Source organism: Vicugna pacos, chromosome 20 (assembly GCF_048564905.1).
Source record: "Vicugna pacos chromosome 20, VicPac4, whole genome shotgun sequence".
Lineage (NCBI taxonomy): Eukaryota > Metazoa > Chordata > Mammalia > Artiodactyla > Camelidae > Vicugna > Vicugna pacos.
The window spans coordinates 5,973,403-5,998,699 of NC_133006.1; the positions used below are offsets into that span (position 1 = coordinate 5,973,403).

The 25,297-nt window shown below is 40.5% G+C and overlaps 1 protein-coding gene and 1 non-coding gene across 2 annotated transcripts in view; both read right to left on the reverse strand.

Annotated features, from left to right (window-relative positions):
* The window catches only part of BEND6 (BEN domain containing 6), a 54,510-nt gene that overhangs the window by 17,958 nt on the left and 11,255 nt on the right, over positions 1-25,297 (reverse strand). Inside the window, exons 2-3 of the mRNA XM_006211520.4 lie at positions 17,735-17,880; positions 11,769-11,946 (exon numbers count right to left, since the gene is read on the reverse strand). Coding sequence (XP_006211582.2) covers positions 11,769-11,946; positions 17,735-17,854 — 298 coding nt within the window. The 5' untranslated portion in view covers positions 17,855-17,880. The remainder of the gene's footprint in view (positions 1-11,768; positions 11,947-17,734; positions 17,881-25,297) is intronic.
* TRNAA-GGC (transfer RNA alanine (anticodon GGC)) lies at positions 24,105-24,177 on the reverse strand. The gene has a single exon. It is a non-coding gene; the product is annotated as a tRNA-Ala (tRNA).

The following is a 25,297-nucleotide window of genomic DNA, read 5'->3' on the forward strand; positions in this document are numbered from 1 at the left end:
GAGAGCATAATAATGTGCTCAAAGGTAAAAATGTTTTCCAGACTCAGTTAATATTGCTCAATGGCTCTCCAAAAAAGATTCTTCCGACTTACATGCCCACTAGCAAGGTAAGAAGTCAGCCACTTCCCTGAACCATCAACAAGAGGTGTTAATCATTAATACCAGTCTTCACTATGTTGATGGGTTAAAATCTTAGTACAATTTAAATTGCAACTATTTGACTATTATGAAGTTAAATATATACTTATTTGTTTATTGATTATTTGAACTTCTTCTAGGAGATACCTATTAGACCAAGGAATATTTGTACTTTTTCCATTTTATAATAGCTGATGGGTTTTATAAAGTGCTTATACAAGTGCCTAGTGCATTATAAGCACACTGTATTAGCTATTATTATTAATTCCCTTATATTTTAAACACTTTAGCCTTTTATTTGTCCTATGTTGCAAGTATTTTTTTCTTAGTGTTTATTTTAATTTTATGATGTTTTAAAAGCATGCACACATTTTTAGTTTTTATTTTAAAGTAGCAGTCTTTTTTTTGTGGCTTTAGTAACTATTCTTTTTTTTTAACTTTTTTTATTGAGTTATAGTCATTTTACAATGTTGTGTAAAGTAGCAGTCTTTTCCTTAGTATGTTATTCATTTATTTTATGCTTAGAAAGTCACTCAAATCAGTGAAATATTTACTTATATATTTCATACAGTGTAAACATCTTTTCACAAGTAAACGTTTTTTCCTGCCTGGACATATGTTTTCTAACTTTTAATGGAAAAATGTAAACATATACACAAAATAGTAAACTCCCATATATCCCATGCCCCAGTTTCAACTCATGGCCAGTCTTGTTTTACCTATACCCTTCTACTTTCTCCCCACCCTCAATATTACTTTAAACAAATCACAGGTATCATTTGATTTTATCTGTAAATATGTTCATGTATATCTCCAAAGGTAAGAAATTGAAAAAAAAATATAACCATAACACCACTGTCACAGCCAGAAATACTTATCAATTGTTCTTGAATATCATGTTTTAAAAGCTAGCAAATGTTCAGATTTTTCTGTCTCCTTGTTGTTTTTGTTGTTGTTTATAGTTTGAATCAGTACAGATAAGGTCCATACATTCCAATGAGTTCCTGTCTCTTTTATCACCTAGAGGTTTCCTTTCCCTCTCTGAGTTTTTTCCTTCCAATTTATTAGTTGAAGAAGCAGGGTCATTCATCCTGCAAGGTTTCCCATAGTCTAGATTTTGCTGATTGCATTCTAAAGGTGGCATTTAACATGTCCTTCTGTCCCCTGTGTTTGCTGTAATAGATCTAAAGGCTTGATCAGTGTTTTAACTTCCATCAGGGGCATTTAATGCACAGTTAGTTTTTTTGTGATATTGGTGGTCACTGATGATCACTGCCTAGATTCACTGTCATAAGGGGTTGCAAAATGGTGATACTCCAATTCTTCATCATTTAGCTAGAATTCCTCTACAAAGAGAAACTTCCTCTTATGAATTGTTTGGTTACCCTGAGGTTCATTTCATCTAATAACGGCAGGATAAATGCTTGATTTTTTTCAGTCTGTATTTGTCAGTTTGCAAAATAATGAGTTGGTTCTTTCAGATGATATGAAGGTTTTCTCTTTTGAACAACCATATGCACTCATGCATCTAAACACACATGATCACCCACTGCGGTGGTCATTCTCACTGCTGCTCAGATCATCCCATCTTTGGCCAGTGGGAACCTCTTCTAACTGACACGTCCACATGGTCTTTGCTGACTTCCTTTCTGGGATGACAGGATTTCCATCTGCAGTTCCTGTTCCCGGCTCCACGGAGGCTCATCTTGCACATTTCCTGTGCAAGTTCTGGAATCAGCCACTTCTCAGGGCACCGAGCTCCCTTTATTGGGAAGAGGTGTTACAAGACCACATGCAGGGAGTAGGAGTGTTCCTTGCTATTGGGTTCTTGTTTCTAGGCCTATTCCGTGAACAGTATTAGAAAATATACATCATTGATTTTTAAATGTAAAATTCATCATGGGTTTAAACCAGTGCTCATTAAAATTCAGAACATGGAGTTTTGATGTAAGCTGTGCAGTTAACGTTCCTAGTGCACCACATAGTGTAAAATGAGGACCTAACTTAAACCTGCCCCCTCTCCCTCGTGAGGGGATCTCAATTTCCTCAGCACCGTTGGTTGAATAATTCATCCTTGTCCTGAACGACTTGCTGGACTCACTATATAAATTGCCAGGCCCACTGCAAAATGAAAACACAAGACTCCTTGATCAAAGCTTCTTAAGAGTTTTAATATGGTGACAGCAGGGCCTTTGTAAGAGCAGGCCCTGTGTGACTGCACCGGTCACACCGCCATGAAGCTGGCCCTGCGGGCTTGTGATGGTAAACACCACAATGATAAGCAAGGCTCTGCTCTGAATCCTTACATGTCGCCCGGAGAGGGACTTTTTATTATTTCCATATTTGAAATGGGAAAACTGAGGCACAGAGTGGTTCAACAACTCGCACTCCGACACACAGCTAGCGGGGGCAGAGCCAGGGTTTGCACCCTGGTGGTTTGGCCCCTCTCCGGCCATGCTCTTGGTCTCCATGCCACAGAGCCTCTGGGACAGTTTCTCCCCCGATGTGGGGTTCTGTCTGGGGACACGTGCTCTGTTCCCTCGACCCGTTGGCTCTTGTGCTAGCAAGTCCCTTTTAGTTACTGGAACCTTGTATGATTTCATGTTGACAGCTATGTCCTCAAATTCTTTTTCAGAATGTTCTTTCCGGTTAACTTTAGAAGAGTAATTGTCAAATGACCGCAAAAATCAAAACCCAAACCAAACAATTATCGGCATTCTGACTGGGATTCCTTTCAGACTGTTAGTTGTTGGGAGATGAACTGGCACCTTCTCATCTGTGAATGAGACGTCACTCTATTCAGGTTTGTTTATCTCTCCGTTGAGGTTTTAATTTTTCTTCATAGATCCTACCCATTTCTTGTTAGGGTGGTTAGTAGATACTTTATAGTTGTTTGTAATGAATATGAGTAGATTCTTTTTTATTTCTTTTATTTTTTAACTGGCAGTTTCTGAGCTATAAGGAAATTATTGATTTAAAAAAGTGGTAGCTACTAGATTGGGGGCACCTATTATGTACAGGCATTTATTATTTTTTACACTCAATAGGGCTTATAATGAAACGTACTCCTCTGCCCCACCGCTCACCTCCCTGGACTACCCCCCACCCCTAGGGGGAGCACTTCTAATCCATTTACCTGTAGTTATGTGCACAGTCTTAAGTCATAATAAGCGTATACAACTCTTCTTTTCTTTTTCAGGTTCATATAATTATTTCTTGACTTTCCACTATGGAACATGGCAGGGCAGCCCTCTTTCAGCACCCTCCCCCAGCCCCACAGAAACACACATGTGGTGCCCACATGTGCGAACACATGGTGGGTGACACCATTGTTCGTTCAGTCAATATTGTGCTTACATTATTAGAGTGATGTCATTTCCAGTGCATTCCCTTTAAAACGTGACTTTTCCCCCTAGAGTCAAAATTAGCTCATTTTTTAAAAGTTGGCTTATTATCATCATTTTAACTGTTTCTCTCACTTACACATCTCTAAATATCCTCCCAGAGGTGCAAAATCTCCTTTCAGGATGTTTGGTAGGTGACATCATGTTTCCTGCTGTTCTTGGCGATCTCTGTGCTGGAGCCCCCCATACCTCTGGACCAGCGGCTTCCAGGCCACTGTGGACCTGCCATCCTGGGGCCTCCTCACTATCATTCTGTGGCGCACCCCACCCCGTCCCTGTCCTGAGCTGCACCACCTGTTTTCTGACTTACCTTCTAGAGTCACTCTCATTTTGGAGGAAAGCGCAGGAAGTATATTATTGAGAGATCTGTTACTGTGAAAATATTATTATTCTACCTTCACACTTGGTTGGTCATTTCACTGGGTAGAGAAGTCTAGGTTTAAATCATTTCTGTGCAGGGGGAGGGTATAGCTCAGTGGTAGAGTGTGTGCTTGGCGTGCATGAGGTCCTGGCTTCAGTCCCCAGTACCTCCATTAAAAACAAATAAATAAAGCTAATTACCCCCCAAATCACTTCTGTGCAAAATTGTAAGGCATCAATCACTAATTATCAACCCCCCCCAAATCACTTTCATGAGAAATTTCAAAGGCATCAATTGCATAGTTATCTTGGAGCTCCCAGTATCACTGGTAAAACTCCTGAGCCATCTGGCTCCCCGTCCTTCGTGCATCACATGCCCGGTCTGTCCGAAAGCTCTTGGATGCTCCCTTCATGGTGTTCTGAAATTTCACAAGGTTATGCCTTGGACAAGCCTTTTTGCTTTTGGTGGTATCTTGTAATCCAGAAATTTGTGCCTTCAGTTCTAGAAGTTTATTGTATTAATTTTTAAAAAATAACTTCCCCCTCTTTTTTTCCTCCTCTCTTTTAGGATGTCTTTGGATGTCTGACCTCCTGGACTAATTCTCTATTTTTCCTCATCTCTTTTATCTTCCTTTTCTTTGTCTCCTTGCTCCAACATCTACAAGATTTTCTTAACTTTAACTTCCACTCGTTTTACTGAATTTCTAGGTCCCCACCACTTTCTCTTGGAATATATCTTTCTTAAACTACCCTCTTCTTGCTTCTTGGAGCCCCCTGCTGCTGCCTGCATGGTTCCCGTTTCCTTAGACCTTATTTTTCTCTTTCTTTGTTTTGATCTCCGTGTTCCATGTTGGAGGAGGTCCTCAAATGATCACACCACTTCCCTCAGCTGCGCCCAGTGTCCCTGAGTTCATGGCTCTTGTTCAGTCTCTCCTGAGAGCAAACCCCCGTCTTGTGCTCTGGGGAAGAGTGTGACTTTGTGGTCCAAAAGGGTCTCCATGTAGGTTTCCCATAGAGTCCTCCAGTTTCCCATGCCTGGCGCTACCACAGTCTCTTCCGGGTTTATTCCAAACCTCCTGTAGTCCCGTGGTGTGATTTGGCTTGTTTCTTTTTAATTTCTCTACCTCTGCCCACCCCCACCCCCATCAGTCACAGACAGTGGGCCTCTCCAGATTTCTCCCCAGTCCCCACTCATCCCTCTGCTTTCTGCTTCTAAAACGGTATTGGCATCTTTTATCTGCTGTGGTCTCCTCTTGAGATTTCTTGGTTCTTGTGCTTTTATGCATTTTAAGTTGGTTTTTGGTGGGATTTCAACAAAGGAGGGAGATTCACACAAATTTAATTTAAGCTTTGTTAGAATCAGAAACAAAGGGAGACCAGCCTTGACAACTCCCCGCGCAGACAAAACCAATTTAGTCACATAAACAAGGCTTAATTTAGCTTGTTTTCTGAGACTAACCTGACCTGGGCCATTTCTTGCTTATGCCCCTGGAAATCAGAAGCAAACCTTTACCTGTTTCCCAGGGTTGACTATGAGGCAACCGCTGACCAACTCCCTATCATTTAAGAAAATTCTAACGTTATAACCAATCACTGTAAAGGATAAACAGTCACTGCTTTCTCGCTATATATAAAAGCTGCTGTAGTTGGGGAGGGTATAGCTCGGTGGCAGAGTGTGTGCTTAGCATGCACGAGGCTCTGGGTGCACTCCCCAGCACTGCATCAAATAAATAAAGGAAAGCAAAATAAAATAAAATTTAAAAAACCTGCTTTATAACAATATACCCCTGAGCCTCAACCTGTGTTTTGATTTGAGTGCTCCTGGTTTGCAAGCTGTCTTTTTGATACATTCACAATAAACTTTTACTGATTACTACTTTGGTGATTCATTGGTTTTACTTTGGCTATTTCTGAACCTTTGACAGTTTTCTGCTCCATTTAAATGAAACTGGGCAAAACTTAATTGATTTTTCATTCTTTCCTGAAATCTCATTAGCTTAATAGAGTTGAGTTTCCAGCTGATCATTGCTTTTCCCAGGCATACCTTCAATCTCTGTAAATAATGACAGTTTCATAGCCTCCTGTACAATAGATACAACAATTTTCTCCTTTTACATCTTACTGGGCTGGTCAGTTGTGGTCCACAAGATATGGGTCAGATGTTTCTGACACACACACGTATAGCACACACAGGTTTGCCATTCCGAACGTCTAGAATGGCCTGTAAATTCTGCCATTTTTCTTAGTTAGCAGGCTTTATAAACAGATACACAGTCCTGATGCTTCGTTCAGAGAGCCACTAGGAACACCACTGAGCAAAAGAACACCAAGCACCCTGCCCCCTTCTCTCGGACCCCTTTCTTATTTGGATTACACGTGAAATTTCAATTTCCTCACCGCTTCCTCGTTCCCAGCTGCAGCTTCACAAGGAGGCCTGCTGGGACCATGTTGTTTAAAACTGCAAAACACCCCCCTCCCTGAAATCCCAACCCTCCTTTACCTCTCCTGTTTTCTCCATAGCCTTTACCACTAGCTAACATATTAAATGATTTACTCAGTTGTCCTTTTTCATGATTTTGACTGTCTTGCCTCACTGGAATGTGAGCCCCGTGAGGGTCAGGATCTTGGCCTGTTTTGTTCACTGGGTTTTCCCAGGTATTTAGAGCAGTGCCCAACAGACAGCAGGACTTTATATTTACTGAATAAATAAATGCCTGCATGAATCCTGCAGTGGGAGTTGGTGGTTCCTCACCTTTCTCGTTCCCCGAAGTCCAGCCAATAGCCAAGTTTACTACTCGGTTTCCAAGGGTACATTCTCGTGTGCATGTGCATGTGGGGGGCAGACAATATTAAATAGAGAGTGGAGGATATGAAGTTTTAAGTGCCAGAGAGGAAATGAAGCAGGGAAGGGGGATAAAAAATGCTGTAGGGGAGAGAGGTTTAAAGTTTAGATGGAGGGAGAGGTCAGGGGAAAGATGCATTTAGAACGAAGACTTATATTACCTAGGGTGCAAACCACGTGGTTGTCTGGGGAAGAAGAGCCAAGGCTGAGGGACTGGCCAGTTCAAAGACAGTGAAGTAAGATCACATCTGATGTCTTCAAAGGGAAAGCGTGTGGTCCAGTGGGGCTGGATCACAGAGGAGGACGAGGGGAGAGAGGGAGGTGGAAGGGAAGTGGCCAGACCACTAAGGACTCAAAGATCGTAAAAAGGACTTTGGATTTTCCCTGCATGCGGTAGACGTGCACTGGAGGGGTCTGATTACGGCGAGCCGATCATTCTTGCTGCTGTGTGGGGAACAGGCTGCCCAGGAGCAGCAGCAGGAGGGGTGACCCCACCTGGGGGGCCGCCATGATAACTGGGTGAGGGACCAGAGTGGCCGCAGTGGGAGTAGTAAAAAGGATTGTGTTGCAGAAATATTTTGAAGATAAAGCCAGTAAGATTTGCCAATGGAGTGAATGTAGATCGTAAAAGAAAGAATAGAAATAGAAGATCACACTGTGGGTTTTGGCTTGGGAAACTGGAACAAGGCAGTCAGCATTAACCAAGACGAGGGAGACAGAGAGGAGTGGGTGCAGGAGAAGGTCGGAAACGTGGTTTGGGGCGTGTTAGTCTGAGATGCCTGTCCATCATGTCTTGCACAGTGGGCCTGGAGTTACAGGGAGCAGTCCAGGCCAGAGATAAATCTGAGAAGCAGAATTACTGATGGATTTTCGCACCATAGAATTGTATATGATCCCCCATGGAGTGAATGTAGATAAAAAGGAGAGAAGTCCCAGGGCTGCACCTGGGGCATCCTCAGGTACTTAGAGGGTAAGATGATGAAATGAAACAGACAAATAGACCCAGATGGAAAGCGCAGCAGTGGAGGAGAAAACAGGTGAATGTGGTGTCCTGGAAGCCAAACGAAGAAGTCTTTCAAGGGAAGAGAGATAGCCACACGTGTCAGGCGCTGGATATGGGCACTTAAGATAATCCTTGAGAAATGGCCTTTGGGGTTAGCAATATGGAATATTATGGGTTGAACTACGTCCCCCTCAAAAAGATAGGTTGAAGTCCCACCCCTAGTATCTCAGAATGTGACTTATTTGAAATAGGTCTTTACAGATGTAATCAAGTTAAACTGAGGTCATTACTGTGGGCCCTAATCCAGTATGACTGATGTCCTCATAAATGGGGGAAGTTTGTAAAAGTCCATCGACAGATGATGGATAAAGAAGATATGGTCTATATAGATAGTGGAATACTACTCAGCCATAAGAAAGAATGAAATGATGCCATTTGCAGCAACATGGATGGACCTACCTAGAGACTATGATAGTAAGTGAAGTGAGTCAGACAGAGAAACACAAATATCATATGACATCAGTTATATGTGGGATCTAAAAAATAAGATACAAATTCTGTTTATAAACCAAAAACAGACTCCTGGACATAGAAAACAGACTATGGTTACCAAAGGGGAAAGGGCAGGGGAGGGATAAATTAGGAGTTTGGGATTAACAGATGCACACTACTACACATAAAATAGATAAACAACAAGGACCTATGTAGAGCACAGGGAACTCTATTCAATTTCTTTAGTTACATACAATGGAAAAGAATCTGAAAAGAAAAAACATATATGTATGTATACGTGTAACCAAATTGCTTTGCTGTACACCTGAGACTAACATTGTAAAGCAACTACACTTCAATAAAAAATTTTAAATAAAATTTAAATAAAATTAATTTAAGTTTAAAAATTTAAGTAAAAATTTAAATTAAAAACGGGTGTAGTTTGGACACAGATATAGACAAGCACATAGAGAGACCATCCTGTGAAGACGGGAAGAGCCAGAAGCTAAGGTGGGGACCTTCCCCAGTGCCTTCAGAGGACACCTGGCCCTACTGACACCTTGGTTTTGAGATTCTAGCTTCCAGAACCGGGAGACCAGACATTTCTGTTGCTGCAGTTGGAGAAGTCATAGCAGAATGATTAGGACCAATGGAAGTAGGATCCAGAGACAATAAAAGAGGGAAAATTGAATGTGTAGAGGCAACACTGAAGGAGTTTTCCTATAAAGGGAAGGAGAGAAATAGGGTAGCAGGCAGAGAAGCAATGACCTGAAAGAGGGTTGGGGGTTTTTGGGGGTGGGGGGAAATAGTTACGTTTATTTATTTATTTATTAATGGAGGTACCGGGGATTGAACCCAGACCTCATGTATGCCAGCCATACCCTCCCTGCAATGTTTCTTTGTTTTTTGTTGTTGTTGTTTTTAATGGGAGAAACAATGTTATGCCTGATGCTACTGGGAATGACTCATTAGAGAAGGCAACCGTGATCTTGCAGAGAAGGGGGAGAATCCCCAGAGCTCTGTCTCCTGTTTGGCCAAAGAGGGTGGGGACCTGATGCACAGATGGAGGTACTGCCTCTGTCTGGACAAGAGGACAGGGGAGAAAGTGGAGATTAATACAAGCACGGCTGCGGAGAGCTGACAGTCTCTCCGCATCCTCCAACTGCTCAGTGAGGCCAAGCCATCGGCTGGGAGTCAGGCTCTGGAAGGAGGCGTGGGAGGCTGGCGGAGACAGGAGAAAAGGAAATTCCGGTGTGTGGGGAGAGAGAAACCGGCCGTAGTAGTGATTCTTTCCACAGCCTCAGTTTTTCTTTTTTTTATTGTTGAAGTATAGTCAGTTTACAATGCTGTGTCAGTTCACAGACTATTGAAACTGATTTTCTACACTCTCATTTGGAATTTTCTCTTCTACATTTATGAGAAAAATTGGTCTAATTTTCTCTTTGGGGGTCTGTGGGTCAAGTTCTGGTGCCAATAAAAACAGAGACCATAACATTAACTATGATTGCTGACCACCTGTCATTGACCAGGTCCTGGTAAAGCATATCTTCCAATTAGCTACTTTAATCATCTTGGCAAGAAGGACATGAAAAATTGCACCCATTTTGTAGACAGGGAAAGTGAAGTTGAGGCTGAGGGCACAGTTGTAAAGCAGGTCAGCAGAGTTGGGATTCAACCCAAGGTGTGTGACTCCAAGATCCAGACTTTAACCAGCAATTTCTGCTAACTTTATCAGCTAGCTCTTCATCTTACTGTGAGTTCTGAAACAGATTATGTAAAAATAAGAATGATCTGTTCTTTGAAAGTTGCAAAAACCTCGGCAGGAAAAACCATCAGTTATAAAAAGGCAATGTTTAAAGTTCAAAAAATAAAGAGAGGATGACTTGTTGATGGAATAAACATCTTATTTCCATTCACATGTGGCTGTTTCTACTTAAAACTATGAAGCCTTCATTTTGTGGGGGCGGGTAATTAGGTTAATTAGAGGCACTGGGGATTGAACCCAGGCCCTTGTGCATGCTGAGCATGCGCTCTGCCTTTGAGCTGTTCCTCTGCCTGTGATGCCTTTGATTTAATACATACTCGTAGACAAGCTTACGGGCCTTTACTGTCAACCTAGCCCACCGCAATGTCCTGTCTCCTCTCATTTCTCCCTCCCAGACTGTTTGTGGAACAGTCTTCTTTATTTCCATAGCCCTCGCTCTGGGCTGGGCTGCTACCCAGGTTGTCTGATGACCGTGATACCTTTCAAAAGTGGTCCTTCCCTGCAGGCAGGCGCTGTGTACTTCCTTACACAGTTGCCAGAGGGATGTATTTTCAAAATCCTCTGTACGTTTGCTGTTTAGTCACAGAATGCTACCCAACAGAGGATATAACTGCCGTGTATTCAGCTATACAGAACAGTGCGTGATGCTTAACTACAAATGGAAAACGTCATTTTCAAAAAGTAAACACTTAAACACAGTATAAGATTCAACAAAAAGGGCAGTATGCCAAGTGGTTTTGAATTTGCTTAGGCCTCTCTTGCTCCTTGATAAGTCTTCAGTGCAATGTGACTATTTTCCAGACCACTCCTCCCACCCCCAAACCTAGAATGTCATCTATAAAATCTTCAATGCCAGTGGTTCTATGAGGGATGACAGCAGGCCCCGTTGTCTAGTGCTTCCCTTAGCAGACGGGAGCGAGATAAGTACATCGTGAACATCTTGACATAGTCTGTCTTACAGATCTTTTCTCTCCAGGCCTTTATTAAATGCTCAATAAATATTTGTTGGACATTATTAAGTGAATATGACATTTGGTATTTTGTAGGAATAACCTAAAATTTTTTAGGCAATAAACTAGAGGCTTCAATAGAGTGCTTCCGTATTAAATTATGTAATCACAGCTTTTCTTAAAATGTGGTTTTTGATTTTCTTTCTCTAAGGTACTGATTTTTTAAAATAAATTTTTATTGAAGTATAGTCAGTTTACAATATTGTGTCAATTTCTGGTGTACAGTAAAATGCTTCAGTCATATAGGAACATACATATCTTAATTTTCATATTCTTTTTAACCATAAATTGCTACAAGATATTGAATATAGTTCCCTGTGCTGTACAGTAAAAATAAAAGCAAATATAAGCAAATGGGATCTAAGACCCTGAGTTTTAAATTCTTGACGGCTGATTTGCAGTACTTTCCATTCATCATGTATTTTTCCTTTCATCCAAAAATGTCGATTTTCTCTAATGATTTTTTAATATATTGTTTATTTATTATTGTATTATTTAATTATTTTATTTTGGCAGGGGGTAGGTAATTAAGCTTATTTATTTTTGGAGGGGCACTGGGGCTTGAACCCTGGACCTCGTGCATGCTAAGCACATGCTCTACCACTGAGCCATACCCTCCCTGTCTTGTACAATTTTTTAAATTTAATGATTTTTTTAATATTTTATTTACTTATTATTGTATTACTTAATTATTTTATTTTGGCAGAGGGGAGGTAATTCAGTTTCAAAAAAAGTCGGTTTTCTCTAAGTTTACCTTGAAGCATGACCAAAGATTGTCGAAGGCGGCTGTTTTCTTTCCGGGTGTTCGTTAGTTTTTGTTTCAGGCTCTTTACTTTCGTGCACAGTTCCTCCTTGGACAGTTCGGCTAGAGGCTGTTCATCCTCACTGGAGCTCTCGCCGGGCAGAAAGGCATTTCCGGAATATGGGTCTCTCTGAAACACAAGGCAGACACGACAAAGGGAGCATCAAGGCGGCGCAAAGTGGTTATCCTGCCTTCTGTACGCTGACGGGACGTCGTTAGACCTCGGGTTCCTGCTCTCCCAGGAGCCGAGCTGGGCCCACGAGTGCCCTAGCCTCAGCTCCCACACCCAGGGGAGCTCAGAACAAGTGAGGACGTCAAGGGTTCACGCACACATCCCCTGTGGGACAGCAACCAGAATCCTGACTTTCCACGTAACTTCAGTGAAAAATACAAAGTAAAAAATTAGTATAACCGAGGAAAATCAACCAGACCGCCACTCAGATCCTGTAGCCCACCCCCATCCTCCATCTCCCCCCGACCTTCATTCACAGCCTTTCTGTCCAGACTCTGCCATGAGGCCAACTTTGGGGTTCACTGCCTCAGACAAAGGAGGGAGAGGATTCACCCAGAACAAGCACTGAGGTTCCCCTTTTACTTTAAAAAATATTTTTAAGGACATCAGGACAATAGCCTGCAAACGTGTGTGTTTGTGTTGTAAAACCCCAGCTGTGTTAAGAATAGAAAAGAATTTTCTCCAGTAACGAAGCTGGCATTTATATTTCTATAAATCCAAATCTGGAAAATTGGCGCACAGAATGGAATTTATAAAGATCCAAACCTAGAAGCCTGGGCTATCAAGTGTATAAAAATAAACTTTAGAGTGGAAGAGATAAAGGCATGGCATCCAGAAGGTTCCTGCTGAAGGAAGGGTAGAGACAGCCAGTACTGGGTTTGAGCGTTAGGAGGAATATGGAACTGGAGAGGCAGGAAGTCAGGTTCCAGTGTCTTTGCTCCTCCTTTGAGGAGGAAGGGAGGTGGATCTCAGGGGTCGGGGTCGATGATGGAAACATCCAGAGAAATGAGAGGCCACCTCCGTGCTTCTCAGTGCATCATAAACTCCCTGATGAGGCCCCGTGTCCCGCAACATCAGGGCAACATCTCTCTGGGCTTTAGATCAGAAATGGCCAAAATTAGTGTCTAGGCAAATGGAGACTCCCCAGAGCTTGTGCAAAGCAGCCAGAGAATCCGAATGTTCCCTGTGTCCCGGTCAGGAGATAGGTAGGTACTGAGGGAACTGGTGAAACAGGAGTCATTTAGGATGTAGACAGAGAGGCCACGGAGTGCTGGAGCTTTGCAGACAATGGCGGTGGGTACCCGCATGGCGAACTTCAGCCGCTGGTGCCACCAGAACCCCGAGATGCTGGAGGGACTGACAGCGCTGGACACCTAGGAACCAGGCAGAGAAGTCAGCCCGGGCAGAAGACCAGCCACCCCTCCCCAGATGCTGGGATGATATGTAACACTCCTGAAAAGCTGAATCACTTCCCAGGGGAAAAAAAAAACAAACAGGAAGCAGGGGAGGCTGAGAACCTAGTCTCCACTGAGACTTAAATCCTGACTTGACCGAAACTACACCAACAGCTCAAAGGGACTTTTAAATGCCAGAACACTAACTGTAATTCACTGTCAGTGGACAAGTTTAAGCCTTTCCCCCCTCTTTCTTGTCAAGCAGGGGTGGAGAATTAAAAACCAGATGAGATCAGTTGTAGAAAATACAATACATTTTTGTATGATTGGTAATGAACACATTCAACCTAAATCCTTATTTTACACATACACAAATCTATGTATGTGTATATATTTCATTATTCCATATATGTGTGTGACAGATATATATAATGGTAATGAAAATTACTGTTGTCCTGTGTGGGCAACTAGCTAATGTAATTGCCCTAGATACACAAATCCTAAAGAAAAAAATGATGGATTTGGTTAAATAGAAATGAAATATTCTTAAAAAAGAAAAAGAAAAGAAATATTCTTTAAAAAAACTGAAGGATACCTACTGAGATCATAGTTCTATGCAGAATAATTGGGAAAAAATGAGAATGTATGGTCTAGTTCTTGTAGCAAGTTCCTACAAGAGAGAAATGAAATCAAGCAAAGGTGAATCCACTTGTAAGCATCAATGGAAGACAAAGTTAATAGACAAAATAGATCAGGAGAAGATACCTACAAAATCTAAAACCATAAGAGACTGAGTTCTACAATAGATGAGGTATTCGTGCAAATCAGTAAGAGTAAAACAGGAAAACCACCAGATAGACCAAGAAATCCCGCAGAGTATATAAAAACTCAGTAGGAAAATGGACAGTGGCAGAGACTGCTAGCTGTCTCCAGGTATCTGACCTTCCATTTGTTACAGTATGTAACGAGGATTTTATCTGAGCAGGTAGCTGCCAGCTACATTACATTCCCCAGACTCCCAGGCAGTGCAGCGTGGCTGTGTGACTAAGTTTCCACCCATCAAATATGAGTGGAAACCGTGTGTACCACTGCTGGATCATGACCTTTGAAGGAATGGGCCTGCCTTCTCCTGCCTGAAGTCTCTTTTTCCCATGGGCAGAGAGGAAGGCATGGGGGTGGGAGCTGGAGGATCACCTTGGCCCAGAGATAGAGGCTGGGAGTTAGGGAAGATGGATGAACAAGATAAGAGGGATCCTCAACATTGTGGCGCTGCTATAGCAACCCAGGACGGCTCCTGCTGTTGTGTGAAAGGGAAATTAACTTCCTTCCATCTTTATAAGCCACTGTTACATTTGGGTCTTTGTTACAATCTTTGTAACACGCATCCTAACGAATGCAGGTTTTGGTACCCAGAAGCAGGATACTCAAGACTTGACATATGTTTGAATTACTAAGAGGTCAGGCTGTGGGCAAAGGTGTAACATGCTGGAAGGTCCCAGACTCTTGTTAGACCCTGGTGATGACATATTTGCTAACACTGTCACCTGCAATACCTTGGAAGGCAGACCATGTGCTTACCGAGCTTGGAAAAAGAAAGAATGTTGGTGTGTGTCAGCGACGTCTTGTCAGGGCTAGCTGGTTCGCAGAAATGGAAGGCTTTCTCCTTCCGCCTGCATTTAGAATGCAGCATGCAGTCTAAACTGAGTCCAAGAATGTTCAGTGTTCAAGGTTTGAAAAAGCCAATTACTCCTACATCTAAATAGTGAGAGGTGAGACTGTGACCTCAAGGCTTTTTCAAGAGCTTCTCTTCAAGTGCTCTCTACCAGACGCTGAAATCCACCCCCATCGGTAAGCATCACATTCAGTGCGTTACCTTCAAGCTTTTTGTTTGATCCGGCAATTAAGTAACCACCCTCAGCTGGAGAGAAAGAGGCTGAGCCGCTCTAATAAGAGAGGAGAGTTTTCAGGCTTATTTATGATCAAATGAGATCTCTGGCTGCAGTTACTTGCCCTGAAACCAAATCGAAATAAATAGTTTGGAACGCTATTCAGTTTTCGAGAAAAACAAATTGCAGAAGAAATCACAGTACCGGCCTGCAAGGGCAGGTGGCTATATTACCCTGGAGGAACCACTGGACCTGCAAAACCTGCACCAGGAAAAATAAACAAAAAATCATTTTCTTCCATCAATGGCCAAAAATATGAAATATGGATGTAAATACTAAGTGTTGGCAGGGAAGTACAAACAGAGGAAACCCTCATGCCCTGCTGCTGGGCATGTAGACTGATGCAGACATTCTGGAAAAAAATTTCATTGTCATGCAAGCCGGTACTCACCCTCCTATGTGATTATTCCAGACACGTGCTCACACTGTTTTCTTAAAAAGACATGTAAGGGGGGATTTATTTTGTTATTGTTTGTAGCACCGAGATACTGGAGGTAATCTAGGTTTTCCTCATTGGAAGAAAGGATAAGTCCAATACGCTACGCTGTGTTAGACACAACGGATCATGTATGATAGTGATACAGACAGATGTTAAAAGCAGTGCTGACTGAAAAATCAGAAACAGACTGACTTGCACATTACAATACCAATGTACTAAACGATGTACGAAATGATGTAGCCACATGGTTGTAGCCACAGGGCAGCGTGTAAAAAGAAAAAGATTGGAAACAAGCCGGATCAGTCCTAGGGGACTGGTTAAATAAAGAGCAGTGCAGAGGGGAGGGGACAGCCCAGGGGTAGAGCGTGTGCTTAGCATGCATGAGGTCCTGGGTTCAATCCCTAGTACCTCCATTATAACATAAATAAATAAGCCTAATTACCTCCCCCCACAAAATAAACGTTTAAAAATTTTTTAAAAAGCATACATATACCCAGAGAAATAACAGGGTTTTGTAAAAAAGAGAGAGTTCTTTACATGCTAAGGGAAAGATCGTCAAAATATATTAAGTAAAAAAGCAAAGTTCAAAGCAGCATATCTAGTAATTTACTTCTTGTGCAAAAGACAGAAGAGTATCTACATTCATGTTTGCTTTATTTGAACAAAGAAACGCTGGGAGGACAAACAAGAAAGCAGTAAATGTATTTACCTGCGGGAGGTGGGAACAGGGTGGCTGGGGACAGGATCTAAGGGAGACTGACACACACACACACACACACTCTCTCTCTCCAGATAAATGGATATATATTTTTTAGCCTTTCGGTTTTTTTATTACCCTCAAAAGCTTCATTTTCAATTTACCTTTCTGACTCTGCTTGTGCCTTCAACACTTTCACGAGGATTTTCAGCTCCTCGGTGAGGAAAGCGTGTGTGATCTGGTCACGGACACACTTAGCAGACACAGAGCCACCACAGGCCCTGCTGACATGTTTCATTTCAGAAAACCTCTAGAAACTTTGGGTCTCACCAAACCAACTTCTTAAATTTGGCTTGGGCACATTTCACATGAGGGTTTTGGTGCTTTCCTAAGCTTCTTGGTATAAAGGTAAACAAATCTATTACCAGGGGGTTGGGACAGCCTAGTTTTCTTGGAGGCTGTATTGTGGGACAGCCTGTGACAGACAGGATGCCAGATGCTGGACCATTCTGAATGTCCATAGAACCATACTCAAAGACTAAAAAATTATTTTAAACCATGAGTATGTATTTTAAAAATTAAACAAAAATACATGCACACAAACACTACATGTAGTACAAAGATGCACAAAGAAAAAGATATAAACACATTGATAAAAGAATAAACACATTCGGGGGAGAGGGGATGGGCAGGGATAACTTTGGGAATTTGAGATTTGCAAATGTTAACCACTGTATATAAAAATAGATACAAAAAATTTCTTCTGTATAGCACGGGGAACTATATTTAATATCCTGTAATAGCCTATAATGAAAAAGTATATGAAAACGAATATATGTATGTTTATGCATGACTGGGACATGATACTGTACAACAGAAATCAACAAATTGTAGCTGATTATACTGCAATAAAAAAAAAAAAGAATAAACACATCGATAGTTTGTCCTAAGTGTAGGAGGAGAATGGGAGTGGTGGATTCAGGTGAAAAAGGAATAAATGAATAAAACACCAATAAGAAAGGGATCCTGGCCAAGCCTGTGATGAGAATGGGTTACAAATTGGCATCAAAAAGGAAAAGCAGACAGTACATTTTTGGAGGAGGTGTTCCAATGTCTCCAGTGGTTTGCAAGAGGAAAAAATATTTCCTGACAGTCTGCTGATCTTAATTTCCCAGAATATCAAGGAAAGTTCGAGCAATGCATAACTGACCACACTCAACTAGAAGCAGGTAAAATGTCTTTTGAGTATGTTCCTAATTCAACTTGTTCCACATTAAAAAGAGGATATGGAACTTTATTCCTCCAGTTGAATAAAGAATTAAAGGGAAGAGTAAATAGAAGAGGGGGAAAACACTAATCAATTACGAGGAATTGTGGAATTGTGGTGGAGAGAGGTGATAAAGTGACGCCATGGTCACAGAACACCAACCTGCCCCTTATCCACGTCACTGTTCGCGTTTTCTGAGTCCATTGTCTCCGTCCGTTTCCTCTTCCCTTTTCTGAGAGCTTGAGTATTGGTAATTTCCTCAGTTTGCAAGATCTTCTGCATTTTCTCAGTTAGTTACCAAAGGTTTCCTGAAATTGTAGGAAAAGGGAATGCTCATGAGATGGTGCTACTCTGGACATAGTCCAAATGTTAATGTTTTTCCTTACAATGAAAAACAAACAAAAGGAAATATGATGTATTTCCAGCTTTATGTTTCACAATAGCAACGGTCACTCAGGTAACCTATTTCACTCTGTAATTCTGATTGTTCTTTCTCCCATGGACCAATTTAAGACACATTTGCACTTGATTCAGAAGTCTTTGGACTCATCCCCATCCCAAGGATGTTTCCAGGATGTGAAATACAGGCAGTTATCACTTAAAAAATCAAATAGTATAATTTTTTTCCATCTTCCTAAGTTTTTTTCTTGTGTATCAGTTATGAGGAGTCTGAAAAACAAAGTAGGAATATTACAAAATTATGCAAATTATCTGAGAACTGAAGTTATGTATCTTTAGGAAAAAGACATTAATAATAGCAGATCTCATCAGGATCAAAACATTCCAAGGGAGAGCAATAAGAAATGCCTAGACATTTGTTTTGTTTTTTTTCTGAAAATTCTAAAGTTTTGAGATAGAAGATTTTTCTTTGGTGTAATTTTAAGAATAGTGCCATAAAGAAGGGGAAATGGCAGGGAGGGTATAGGTCAGTGGTAAAGTGCGTGCTTAGCATGCATGAGGTCCTGGGTTCAATCCCTGGTACCTCTATTAAATAAAAGAAAAACCTGATTACTTACCCCCACAAAACAAAGCAAAAAAAAAAAAAAAGGAAACAAAACCTCAAAGGCAACAATACATTTCATAAAAATTTTAAGGCAGAATCATTTTTTTCAAAATCTGGTAAAGCAGATGATAGTTGTTAGGTAGAATATGGTTAAAAGGAGCAAATCTAGCTCTTGCTGTGTATGCATGATGTAGCACATTTGGTCCTAGCATCCTAATTACTTGCATACGTTGATTGGTTTTCATGAAGGTATTACTGGAGAGTGTAAGTTCTCATCTTGCACAGGAAAGAATTCAAGAGCGAGCCATAATAGAGTGAAAGCGGATTTAGTCAGGGAGATGCACACTCCATAGACAGAGCGCGGCCATCTCAGAAGGGAGAGCAGTCCCGGAGAAGGGTGGTGGTGGTAGTGGTTAGTTTTTAATGGGCTGGGTAGTTTCATATGCTAACAAGTGGGGGGATTGTTCCAACTGTTCTGGGGAAAGGAAGGGGGTTTCCAGAAATTGGGCCCGCGCCTGCTTTGTAGCCTTTTACAGTCAGCCTTGGAACTGTCATGGCACCTGTCGGTGTGTCATTTAGCAGCTGATGTATTACAATGAGTGTATAATGAAGCTCAAGGTCTACTGGAAGTTGAACCTTCTGCCATCCTGGGCCAAGTTGGTTCAAACCAGTTTATGCCTCATCCTGTTTTCCCCAATTGCTGTGTCATTCTTTTAATGAGTGTGCCTTGCCCCCTTCTCTCCTGTCTCAAAAAGATACTTAATTACAAATCATTAACTTAAACTACAGAGGAGACTGTGCTTAAAGGAACTGTTGAACAGAAAGTAACTATGCCCCTTACCAAATTACACCAAGTAATTCTTTTAGAATACATGGTTCTTTTACCTATTTTAAAAGATATTCATTATTCTCTACTCCAAGCATAAAATAACATTTGGGATGGCCTTGCCAAAATTGTTTGTTGTGACTCTTTGTAGACTTACTTTAGGTTTTCAAATACCTGAAGAGTACTTCAGCTAACACGTGCTGGACTGTCACACCTCACTCACAAATATCAGAGCTCTTACCCAGTATTAAGCTCTGTTAATAATTTCAAAGATACCAGCAATGGGAGGGCACAGGCAGAATGGGGAGACGTCGAGGACATCCTGCTGGCTTTGTAGGTTCTTCCTTCTCATATGACATAGGTGCTCTGTGGTCTAGAATGGTAGGTAGGGCCTCCCTGAAGTTTGGGGTCACCTCGCACAGTGGGTGTGTTTAAGTTACGCCACATCTCCATTGTATACCTCTGAGTTGTATAGCTCACATGACCTTCTCCAGGGAGTTATAAATCCATAGGTTCTGGATGTGTTTGCCATAAGCAGTCTTAAATCAGGGCTATATACAAGTATGAACCTTCCGTAGACAAAAACTCCCCTCCTAGCGAATATCTGAATCTGTTTACTCAGAGCAAGGTCAAAGACATTTTCTGTGAAGGGTCAGATAGTAAATGTTTTAGGCTTTGCAGGCCGAGAGGCCAAATCAAGGGTATCATGTAGGTACTTATCAGCAAGAGAGAAAATAAATCTTCATGAAATTTTATTCATAAAACTGAATGTGTACTAGTAATAATGGAGTACAACCTTTTCTAAGACAGCTCTGCTAATGAAAATGGAATTTTAAAAATAACGTCTTGTTTAATTGGAGTTCAAAAGTTCCCTACCATCAAAATTAATTGCAAATGCTCACTTGCTAATGCTGACTTGTAATGAGATTTTACGTATTTTATCCTTGAAAATGTCTTTCACACTGATAAAGTTTAGTATTTGTAATTAAGTCACACTGGACTACCATGTACTGATATTAATCCACGAACTTACTATGTTCTTTATTGAGATAAAATTCACGTAACATAAATCTTTACCCTTTTAACCATTTTAAGAGTATGTCCAGTGGTTTTTAGTATATTTGATACAGGAAAATGGGGCACGAGAGGATGGCCATGTCCCAGGTGAGTCCCTGGGACATGCCTCATCAAGTGAGGATACTTGTCTTTGCACAGGAAAGAATTCAAGAGTGAGCCATAGTTGAATGAAGACAGATTTATTCAGAGAGACGCACACTCCATAGACAGAGTGTAGGCCATCTCAGAAGGCCAGAGAGTGACCAAGAGGTGTGGGAGTTGTTAGTTTTTATGGGCTGGGTGATTTCACATGCTAACAACTGGGAGGATGATTCCAGCTACTTTGGGGGAAGGGGCTGGGATTCCCAGGAATTGGGCTATCATCCACTTTTTGACCTTTTATGGTCAGCCTCAGAACTGTCATGGTGCCTGTGGGTGTGTCATTCACCATGTTAATATTACAATGAACATATAATGAAACTCAAGGTCTACTGGAAGTCAAATCTCCCGCCATCTTGGGCCTCAAGGTCTACCAGGAGTTGAATCTTCTGCTATCTTAGTGTTAATTGTTGTTTCATTCTTTTAATGGTTATGCCCTGCCCCCTTCCTTTCTTTCTCAAAATCACAATGTTATACAACCATTATCAAGAAAGTCCGTAACTCTCAATATGAGTTTATAACTTTAACTGAGTATATTCATCTCTTAGTAGACTTTTATAGACTTCTGTTAAATTCTTTTATATTTGCCTTTCAGTGTGCCATTACCTTGTGGATTAATTACTTCTGATTAAAGGTTAAGTGGAAACTCTTCAATCGCATAGTAAAAATGTATTTCAAAATATGGAAATTTCCTTTGCATTTGCATTGATGTCTGAAAGACAATGCTGGCAATGTAATTTGGACTTGAAAAATATATCCAGTGCAGATATGAGTGGGGATGAACATCTCATTTCTTGTTTAACTTCTGACAGCAGGGGAAGTGTATAAGCACTTGACATTAATTATGAGTCACACCTTAGTTGTTATTGAAATGACTTTACCTCCTCATTGTAAGTTTTCCATGTAATTACTTGCTTTGCCTTGTAATTTGTTAATGAGCTAATTGTCAGCATTATCAAGTCTGCAGCAAAAGCTAATTTCCAAAGCCATTCACTGTTCCATAGAAGTAGCTGAGGGCAGTTCTCATTCACAGAAATTTCAGTTTTGCCCCTGAACTCAAATGTTCGCCTCAAGATTTACCACTGCTAAGCTACTGAAATGCTGTATGACAGGGCAAGTTAGAATATTCAACTTCTACATCTGAAAAAAATTCATGGAACTGACAACGGTCAAGTCCACAAGAATGAAGCTCACCATTGACGTTATTGGTTCAATAATACATGGTATTTTCAGAAATTGCCAAGATGGCCTCAAAACTTATGTGGAAATGCAAGAGATTCAAAATGGCCAACACAGTCTTAAAAAAGAAGAAACTTGGAAGACTTACACTTCCCTATTTGAAACCTTACCACAAAGCTACAGAAGTTAAGACAGTGTGGTACTGTAAAAGGATTGACATGTAAATCACTGGAACAGAATTAAGAGTCCAGAACTAAATCCTTATATATATGGTCAGTTAGTTTTTGACAAGAATGCCGAGACAATTAAATGAGGAAAAGAAGAATCTTTGCAACAGATGGTGCTGGAACAAGTGAATATTCATATGCAAAAGGAATCCCACCTCACAACAGACACACAAATTAACTCAAAATGTAATTTTAGATCATAGACCTAAACGTACGAACTAAAACCATAAACTCTTAGAAGAAAACATCGGGGTAAATTCTGTGATCTTGGGTTAGGCGATGATTTCACAGATATGACAACAAAAACATTTTCACAAATCATACTTATGAGTCACACCTTGGTTGTTCCTGAAATGACTTTACCTCCTCAGTGTAAGTTTTCCATATAATTACTTGCTTTGCCTTGTAATTTGTTATTACATTAATACCATCAAGAAAGTAAAAAGACAACCTACACAATCTGAAAAAATATTTGAAAACAGATCTCATAAGGGACATGTATATAAGATATATAAAGAACTCTTGCAATGGTAAAAAGACAACCCAATGTTTTAAATGGACAAAGGATTTAAACAGACACTTCTTCAAAGACGATATACGAATAGCCAATAAGCACATGAAAAGATGCTCAGTATCATTAATCGCTACAGAAATGCTCACAAACACTACGAGACGCCTCCTCATGGCCACTGAGACGGCTATACTCAAAAAAGACAGAAAACAAAAAGTGATGGTAAAGGGGGAAATCGAAGCCCTTACATTTTGTTGGTAGGATTGTAAAATAGTGCAGGCATTTTGGAAAACAATATGGGAGTTCCCCCAAAAGTTAAATATTGAGTCACCATATGACATATCAGTTCCACTTTTAAGTATATACCCAACAGAAATGAAAACATACATCCACACGAAGCTTGTACACAAATGTTCATAGCAGTGTTATTCATAACCCCTAAAAAGTGGAAAAACCCCAATGTCTATCAACTCACGAAGAGGTAAATAGAATGTAATAAATCCGTACAGTGAAATATGGCTCAGCAGCAATAAGAAATGAGGTTCCAAGGCAAGCTATGACATGAGTGAGCCTTGGAAACGTTACACTGAGTAGAAGACATCAGTCACAAAAGACCACACGTTGTGTGAGTCCCCTTTATACGAAATGTCAAGAACTGTCAAATTTATAGAGACAGAAAATAGATTAGTGGTTTCTTAGGGGTGAGAAATTTGGGAGCAGAGGAAGGAATGCCTGCTAATGGGTATAGGTTTTTTAAATTTTAATTGAGTATAGTTGATTTACAATGTTGTGTTAGTTTCAGGTGTACAGTATAGTAATTGAGTTGTACATACATATTCTTTTTCATTATAGGTTATTACAAGATATTGAATATAGTTCCCTGTGCTATACAGTAAGGACCTTGTTGTTTATGTGTTTTATATATAGTAATCTGTATCTACTAACCCCAAACTCCTAATTGATCCTCCACACCTTTCCCCTTTGGTAACCATAAGTTTGTTTTCTGTCTGCGAGTCTGTTCTGTAAATAAATTCATTTGTCTCATTTTTTCAGATTCCACATATAAGTGATATCATGTGATATTCATCTTTCTCTGTCTGACTTACTTCACTTAGTATGATAATCTCTAGGTCCATCCATGTTGTTGCAGATAGCATTATTTCATTCTTTTCTGGCTGAGATATATATATATATCTATATATACAGATATATATATATACAGATATATAGATATATATATATATCTCACAACTTCTTTATCCAATCATCTGTCGAAGGACATTTAGGCTGTTTCCATGTCTTGGCTATTGTAAATAGTACTGCTGTGAACATTGGGGCACATATATCTTTTCAAATGACAGTTTTCTCCAAATATATGCCCAGGGGTGGGATTGTGGGATCATATGGTAACTCTATTTTTAGTTTTTAAAGGAATCTCCATACTGTTTTTCATAGTGGCTATACCAAATTGCATTCCCACTAGGATTTCTTTTTTATTAAATTTTTTTGTCTTATTTTTTGTGGTGCAGGCGATTAGGTATTTATTTATTGACTTATTTATTTATTTTTAATGGCGGTACTGGGGATTGAACCCAGGACCTCGTGCATGCCAAGCACATGCTCTACCACTGAGCTATATCCTCCTCACCCTCAATTAGGGTTTCTTTTAATAGGGACAAAAATGTTTTTAAAAAATTGGTGCTTGTTGCCCAGCCCTGTGAATATTGCTACTGCAATAAAGCACAATTTAATTAACTCACTATAGGTAAATGTCCTTCCTTGTTTGGCTAACAAATGAACCACTCAGAAACATTTTGGTTATAGAATCATTTTCATTTTTAATTTCTGTGATAAAATTCTGCTGTGATACTTCATTTTAAATTATCTAGCGTTTCGGACTGGCTGTCCTGTGAGCTGGAAATACTGTGATGAGTGCTGAGTTCAGTAATGTTGACATATAGCCTGTTCTTTTAGTACAGCTACAGTGTCACTCTATAATACACAAAATGCGCTGCCTTCTAATTTGATAACAAAATAACCCATACTCCACTCTGCTTTAAAAGCACTGGGTCTAGCTTTTTCTTTCTTTCCTTGCTTTGGCAGGCACTGGTAATAAAAAATAAAATCTCATACAACCGTATGACAATATGCAGGGCGCTAACACAGTGTTGCCTTATTACAGTTGCCTGTGATCTGTGCCGCACTGAGCAGCAGTGCGGAGTGATGAGGCCGCCGCACGTGGTCTCCGTCACAACTACTCAGCTCTGCCCCTAGAGCAGGAAAGCAGCCACAGGCAATCTGCAAACACAGAAGTGTGGATGTGTTCCAATAAAACTTTATTTGTGGACACTGAAACTTGCATTGTATGTCATTTTCACATATCAAGATATGCTATTTTTTAAAAATTGAAATATAGTCAGTCACAATGTGTCAACATGCTATTCTTATACTGATTTATTTCAACTGTTTAAAACTGTAAAACCTATTAATTTACAGGCTGTACAAAAACAGGAGGCAGGCAGACAAGGAGCAGCTTGCTCAACCCTGACCTAGGGGCTCAGTTACCATATTTAAAAGGAGTTAAGCTATATCACCTGCTTTATTTTCTTTCCTCTTCATTCCTTTTCCCGGAGAGCAGGCCATCTGCTTTAACATCTTCCTCCCCAGTGCCTTACTTAAATGCACAATATTACTAAATAAGCCCAGGGCTGAGGGGGAAAGGGGACTGGGAAATTACTGATTAATGGGTATAGAGTTTCATTTT